General features: G+C 49.9%; 1 protein-coding gene across 1 annotated transcript; it reads right to left on the reverse strand.

The window, feature by feature from the left end:
- Nucleotides 1-363: 363 nt before the first annotated feature.
- Nucleotides 364-4,991, reverse strand: Nefm (neurofilament medium). Its single transcript, XM_027390258.2, has 3 exons — nucleotides 3,918-4,991; nucleotides 3,060-3,184; nucleotides 364-1,693 (listed from the first exon to the last, which is right to left on the reverse strand). Exons 1-3 carry the CDS (start codon nucleotides 4,989-4,991, stop codon nucleotides 364-366), a joined length of 2,529 nt encoding a protein of 842 aa, XP_027246059.1.
- Between the last annotated feature and the right edge of the window lie 2,317 nt (nucleotides 4,992-7,308).

Here is a 7,308-nt window from a genome sequence, read left to right on the forward strand (position 1 = left end):
ACCAGTGAGGTAAACATAAGTATTCATATATAGCTTTCTTAAGGCTAAGAGAGTTCTGTTTCACTTATTATTTTTGGCTCAGTTGGTACTTTGTATAATACATCTCAAGACATCCCCCCAGTGCCCCTCTTCCAACAGCTTAGGAAACTGGCAAATTCCCCAGGTACATACAAGATCATGCATTTGAATCCCCCAAAGACTGTGGAGGAGGCACCCTGAGCTTGCATGCAGTTCCCTCCTATTGCACAAAGGAAAATACAATGTCTGGAGCCCCCATGGGAGAACCCATTCTGTTTTGAAGCTGTCAATCACATGCATTTTGAAATTGTCGTATGGCTTAACCTTTTGCAATGGACTCAAATCTTAGTCGCCCTGGGTGACTTCCTTGACTATGGCGTGTGAAGTGACTTTTTCTACCTTTTTAGTTGACACTAGTTTCTCCTCAAAGGTCTCCTCATGCTCTTCGACCTTTTGAGTGACGGTTACAGATTTGGTGATGTATTTGGTAGCACCATCGCCCCCCTCGCTGGTGATTTTTTCTACCGTCTTGGTCACCACCACTTTGTCATCCCCTTTCTTTTCATCCGCTGGGCTCACATCTAACCCGTTAGTGACCACCCCTTTCTCCTCTTCCCGCCCACTGCCCTTTTCCTGGGTTTCCTGCTCCTCCTCTTTTCCTTCCACCTCCCCATTGATAGCTATGTCTTCCTTCTTGGATTCCTGTGGACTGCGATCACTCTCTTCCTCCTCACTGCCCCCCTCCTCCTCTGCCTTCTCCTTCTCCGTCACTTTCTCCTGCGGCTGAGGCTTGTCCTCTTTGGTGTCTTTCTCCAGGCTCACCTTTACCGACTTGGTGATGGTGATCACCTCCTCCACAGCTTTTTCCTTTACCGGGGACTCAGCTTTCTTCTCTGGCACATCTTTTGGCTTCTCCTCCTTTTTCTCCACCTTCTCTTCCTTGGGTGTTTCCTTGATGACTTCCTTCTTTTCTTCCTTAACTTTCTCTTCCTCCTTCTGCTCACCTTTTTCTGCTTTGGTTTCTGGTTTTGGCTTTACCTCTTCCACTGGTGATTTTGGCACAGGGGACTTGGCTTTCTCTGGCTTCTCCACCTTGATTTCCTCCTTGGCAGCCACCTCTTCAGCCTTTTCTTCAGTTTTCTTTTCCTCCTTAGCTTCTACTTCCTCTCCTTCACCTTCTGCCTCAGTTTCTCCTTCTTCTTCCTGCTCACCTTCGTCCTTTTCACTGGAGCCTTCCTTCTCAGATCCTCCTTCTTCTGCCTGGTCTGACTTGGCACCTTCATCTTCCTCTTCTTCTTCCTCCTGGCCTTCTTCTTCCTCCTTTTCCTCTTCCTCCTCTTCCTTAGCCTCAGGAGACTTCACAGGAGACTTTTCGGCTTCCTGGTCCTCTTCCTTTTCCTCTGCCTCTTCTTCCTTTTCCTCTTTGGCGGAGGCTGCCAACTCCTCTGCGATAGCTGTGAGGGTGTCTTCCATTTCTGACTTCTCATCTTCTACTTTTGTTTCCTCGATTATCTCCTCCACAAATTTGTGTTGGACCTTGAGCTTGGGAGCCTCGACTTTGGTCTTCTGAATCTTACTGGATATTGTGACTGAGGGCTGTCGGTGTGTGTACAGAGGCCCGGTGATGCTTCCTGAAAATGTGCTAAATCTGGTCTCTTCACCTTCCAGGAGTTTCCTACAGAAGGATTTAAAGATAATGAGACACCATGGAAGACTTAGGTGGCCTTCTAATCTTCATTACCATAAGGCTAATGTACAGGCCACTTTAGAATATATAGAACCACATAAGGAAAACATTCTGCCTACCAGTGCAGTGTCTACTGTCTCTTCATTGGTGTATTATATCATATCTAGTGGCAGATTCTCTGAGAGTGCCAGCTAGTTCTCTGCTGCAGTATCTAGCCACTCCCAATTAACCACACCCAGACATTAAACCCAGCTCTGCAGCAGTCACGCCATTGGTGCAGCATGGATGTGCTCAGAAGGTTCCCTAGTAGCCAACTCCCTCCATCCTCCAAATTGTGGCCTCCCTCATCATTAGAATTGTCAAGATTTGTATGAATGGTTAAAGCAAATAAAATGATTTAAAAATTAAAAAAAAAACTATTGGGCATAAATCAGAATGTTGATGAATTTGAACTGTAGCTAGATGTTAATATTGGTGAACCCAGTTATACTTTGTTTTATGATTTCAGTGATGGAATGACTATTTGTATAATCATCTGGTTTTCTTAAAAAGAAAGTGCAGTTTATTCTGGCTGTAGAGTGTTTCGGGGAAATGATTGCTTTGTCAAGAACTGTGTGCTTTGAATCTGGTCCGCAGAAAGACATCATTAATCAGGAGACCTATAACCAGTCTGTTGATAAGGATATCAAACCTCTAATTGCCTATACCTTTAGCTCTATATGTTCCTATACATACATGCTTGTATAGATCTAGCTATATGAGTATCACATATACTGCAGTCAGGTAGGATGCATGTATATCATCCATAGACTTAAAATAAGTCTATCTATATTCTAATGTATCTATAGCTAGTCTCAGCCAGATGATGGCAACAGTATGCTGCAAGAGAAAAACAGTGGTAGAATGACCTGGTGTTTGTCCTTGGCATTATAAAAGAGTTAGAATCATCAGATGAAATACTAAAAATCAAAACTTCATCTGCCTGCCAGACATACAAGGATATTTAAAACAAAATGTTTAAGCCTATTGGTGTGGCCCCTAGCAACTTAAAAATACCATTTCCCCACTTTTTGTGCATTTTTGGGCTTTTCCATACAACTGTATTTTGATCATATTATTTTCCCTCCCCCAACTCCTCCCTCGTCCCGCATCTTCCCTATATTCACTCTTTAAAGACAAATAAAAGTGATAAAAGTGCATTTGCAACACGGAGGATTCTATTTGTTTTTAACCGAGCAGGGGAACCAGGCCTCTGAGCTAACCCTGTCAGCTTTGGCCTAAGTGGGGAAGGCTGTGAGCCAACAACCTCTGCAGTGCGGATAGCGCCTGGACCAAGGCTGCAGAGATCCTCTACCTGTATGCGGCTATCTCGATGTCCAGGGCCATTTTGACGTTGAGGAGATCCTGGTATTCTCTCAAATGACGAGCCATTTCCCACTTTGTTCCCCGAAGCTCATTTTCCAACTGCTGGATGGTGTCCTGAAAGGCACAGGGTATCTCCAGAAACTTCCTTCACAAGAAAGACACTTGCTTTCCTCCTCCCCCAACCTGCCTCCCCACCCCCATCCCCACCCCGCCACCAGCTACATAAGTCTAGCAGACAACACTCTTAGCCCCCCCTCCCCATTTCTTTCTCTTTTTGGTAATGGAATTCAAAACAAACCAATAAAAATCAACCAGACATTTCCCAGGTACTATGTGCAGGGAAGTCAGTAAGCCTAGAACGCCCCTAAAGGGAACACTAGGGGACCCTAGGAAGCTCTATTGGACCTTACCCTCTATCCCCACCCAAATTCTGGATTGAAGCCAGTTTTGAAAGCTTGTCCCATCGCGGGGGTGGGGAGGGGTGCGTGTGTGTGTGTGTGGAGAATACAAGAGACTATCTGTGCTTCTGCTTATTAAATGACAAATTTCTCGATCACCGGAATGTGCCTCTTACTTTAAAAGTAGAATCTACCATAGGAAAGCAAGTTTTTGAAGGAGATGGGAATTTCTAAGCAGCTGAGCCAGGTGGGTGGGGCAATGAGGAAAGGCGGGGCAAGGACCCTGGGACACAGCTAACTCGGGTCTGCAGCGCTCGTGCGCGTTGGCGAGTCGCCACCAGGGAGCGCGACCAAGAGGGCCTCTGAGCGCGCGCTCCAGTAGCGTGTCGGGGGCGCGCGGCGCTGGCGCTGGCGCTGGCGCCCGCCGGCCGCGCAGCCGCGGTTCCTACCTGGTAGCTGCTGAGGTCGTGGTTGTGGCGCTCCTCGATGTCGCTGAGCTGCCGCTCCAGGGACTCCTTGGTGCCACGCACCGACTCGAGCTCGATGCTCTTGGACTGCAGCTGGCGCCGGTACTCGGCGATCTCTTCCTTGGCGGAGCGGATGGCCTCCTTGTTCTGCTCGGCCGCCTCGGTGAGCTTGGCGTAGCGGCATTTGAACCATTCTTCGGCCTGGTGCATGTTCTGGTCTGAGTGACACTCGAGCTGGGAGCGGATCTCCTTCAGGGCGGTGGAGATATCTGTCTTCAGGTAGTCTTTGCGCTCTACCGTGATGTGCGACGCCTGGATCTGAGCCAGCAGGTCGGCCACCTCCTCTTCGTGATTGCTCCGCAGGAAGGCCACCTCATCCTGCAGAGACTGAACCTTCTTGTCCAGCTCCACCTTTACCATGGACGACTCCTCGATGTCTTTGCGCAGCGCGCGGATGGCAGCCTCGGTGTCATCGCGCAGCCTCGCCTCCTCCTCGAAGCGCTCCTTGAGCCGGTGGATGTCTTCCTCCAGGTGGTCCGAGTCCAGCTGCACCTGAGCCTTCTCGTGGTTCACCATCTCGAGCGTGGCGCGCAGCTCTCGGATCTCCTGGTCGTAAGCGTCACCCAGCTGGGCGTGCGAGACCTGCTTCTGCCGCAGCGCCTGGATCTCCGCCTCGATCTCCTTGTTCTGCTGTTCCAAGTAGTGCACTTTCTCTATGTAGCCGGCAAAGCGGTCGTTCAGCCCCTGAAGCTGCTCTTTCTCGTTGGAACGGGACAGCTTGTAGTCGCCGCCCGAGCCGCCGTTGAGTAGCGAGGAGGACTGGCTGAAGTCGAGGCTGCTCTCGGCCGAGCTGAGCATGGCCGAGCTATAGGCGAGGCGCGGGGCGAGCGCGCTGCGCTTGTAGGAGGAGGACACGGTGCTGGGCGAGCCGCGGGACCAGGACTGCGAGCGGAAGCCGCTGGACGGGGACCCGCTCACGCGGCTGAAACTGGAGCGGGTCTCGGTGACCCGCCGGTAGGCGGACGGGTTGCCCAGCGAGTCCAGCGTGTAGCTCATCTTGGAGGCCTTGGGGTGTGTGGCTGTCACAGCGTTCTGCCGGCCTCTCCGCAGCCCCTTTATAGCGGAGCAGCTGGTCCCGGGCCAGGGCCCCGCCCCGTGGAGGCGGCGGTCGAGGAGGCGGGGACTGCGGGCACCGGGCCGGGGGTGGGGGGAAGGGGGAGACAAGCCCTGCGGTGATTCAGCGGCCGCTCCACGCTCCACGTGGGCCGGCGCCACAGTGGACCCCGCACTTGGGTGTAGCCCTGCCGGCCCTTCCCCAGCGTCCCCTTGGGTCCCAGACCACTTGTCACCCTGTAGATCTCCCTTTTTTGCTTTTCACCGGCAGTTTGCAGTTCACAGCCTTGGTCTAAGTGCCGACTCAGCGTCCTTTCTTTGTCTAGCCACTCTCTGGCCCGTTGGGCAGTTCTTCTCTGGCCTCCTGGCTGTTCTTTGGTCCCCTACCTCTAAGCCTCTTTCTTCCTTACATTTGACCTTAGGCTTGCTGTTCTTTATCACCCACCTCCAACCCCCTTGTGGCCCTTCTCTGTCTTCTCTCTCTCTCTCTCTCTTTTGTAGTTCTCACCCGGCATTTCCCTTGGAGCCCTTTCCCCTGGGACTTTTTTTCTTTGTCGCCTCATCTTTCACCCCTTCCCCTCTCTCCCCCCACACTCTCCTTTTTCCTTCCCCACTCATCCTTATCTTCCTTGTCCACCCTTTCCTCCGCCTACGCCTTGTCTTAAAGCAGGCTGAGATGAGCTGAGAGTTATGCAGAAGAAAAAAAAAAGAGAGTTTTTGAGAAATGGCAGGTCTGAAACCCCCGGGAAGGGGACAAAGAGGACAGGCTGGAGTATTCATTTGAGTTAAAAGTGTGATTTGGCGCTCCGGTCTGCTTAACGGTTGGGGGACCTCGGCAGCTTCCAGAAGGTAAGGCGCAGGGGCGCCCAAGGATCCGGCAGCACCAAGGACAGCGCCCAGCGGGGCCGTGGGATGCTGCTGGTTTCTTGCCTGCCAGAGCCCAGAGGAGGGTCATTTGTGGCTCATCTCCCCCAGAAAATACTAAACCTGTTTGTAGTGACTGTTTGTTGTAGGCACCAAGCTGGAATCCCACGCTAAGACTTCTCTGCAGTGCAGAGTTGGCACAATGAACACACTGCAGATTTCGAAAACAACTAAAATTCCTTAAACTCAGTTAAGGGAAGTAGAGACTTGAAAACCAGTTTGACTTTACCAACAAATGATGGATGCTGGGAAAGGAGACACAAGGCCTGAAATTTGAAGGTCAACTATTCCTTGGGAAGGGGAATTTGAAATCCGAGATGAAAAATCCAGGGAGATAGAATGTATGATAAGTTTGAAAAATGCTTTGTCATCTTTCTGCCTAGGCACCGCTTTTGTGTGCTGTAACAATTGATTAGGTGATTCAATTAGTTTTAAACTAATTGAAAGGTTACAGAACAGATTCACCCCTGTCTTGAATAAGCCGGGCATTCCCCCTCCCTTTAAAAAATATGTTGTATTTCCCCACGTAGATTTTGATGTCCAGTTTGGAATAGGTCAACCATCTTTTAAGCGTTGCTTATTTAAACCATAATTCTACAGAGGGTTCCCTTTAATTGTGTATTTTTAAATGAAAATGCATTTCTATTTTGGATTACAGTTTGGGGAAATTAAGAGTGAAAAACTTCAGAGTCCTGCCAGACAAAGTGAGGGACAGAATGCAGTCCTAGTGCCAGAGCTGAGGGCCACACACAGGAGGGGCTTGCTGTGGGCCAGAATAAACCACTGCTTGGAAGGAGAGACAGCGAACTGCCTTCTTTTTTGGCATGTATTTTCTAATCTCTACTTCATTAGGTGATGGGGTTATATTAATTAGTAAGGACAGACGGCTACCTCTCTGGAGGCTTTAATTTTGTAGTTTTATAAGCTCTCGGCCCATGCATTTTAAAGGTAGAAGTGAGGTTTCTAAAAGGAAAAGGGTTCATCTGAGGAGTTACTTTGGGTTCTAGAATGAGAAACTGCAGCATTGCGGGCTGCAGGCTGCGGGGGTGGAGAGTGAGGGGGTTGGGTATGAGGCCCATCTGATTTGCTGAGTGTTGGTTACTGCTGAAACAGGGAGAGCCCAGACTCAAGTCACCAAGAGACTCACTTCACAAAGTGAAGGACTAACTTGTAAATATTGTAAAGCCCAGATTTGTTGGTTTCCTATGGAAAAATAAATGAAAATGAAAACTCCGTGGGTTAGTTTCATGTGGGCTAGTGGCGTGGGACTTTAGCAGGATGCTCTCTGGATACTGCCACATCCCAATGATGCAGCATTTACGATTGAGCTGTGTAT

The sequence above is a fragment of the Cricetulus griseus genome, assembly GCF_003668045.3.
Source record: "Cricetulus griseus strain 17A/GY chromosome 1 unlocalized genomic scaffold, alternate assembly CriGri-PICRH-1.0 chr1_1, whole genome shotgun sequence".
Taxonomy (NCBI): domain Eukaryota; kingdom Metazoa; phylum Chordata; class Mammalia; order Rodentia; family Cricetidae; genus Cricetulus; species Cricetulus griseus.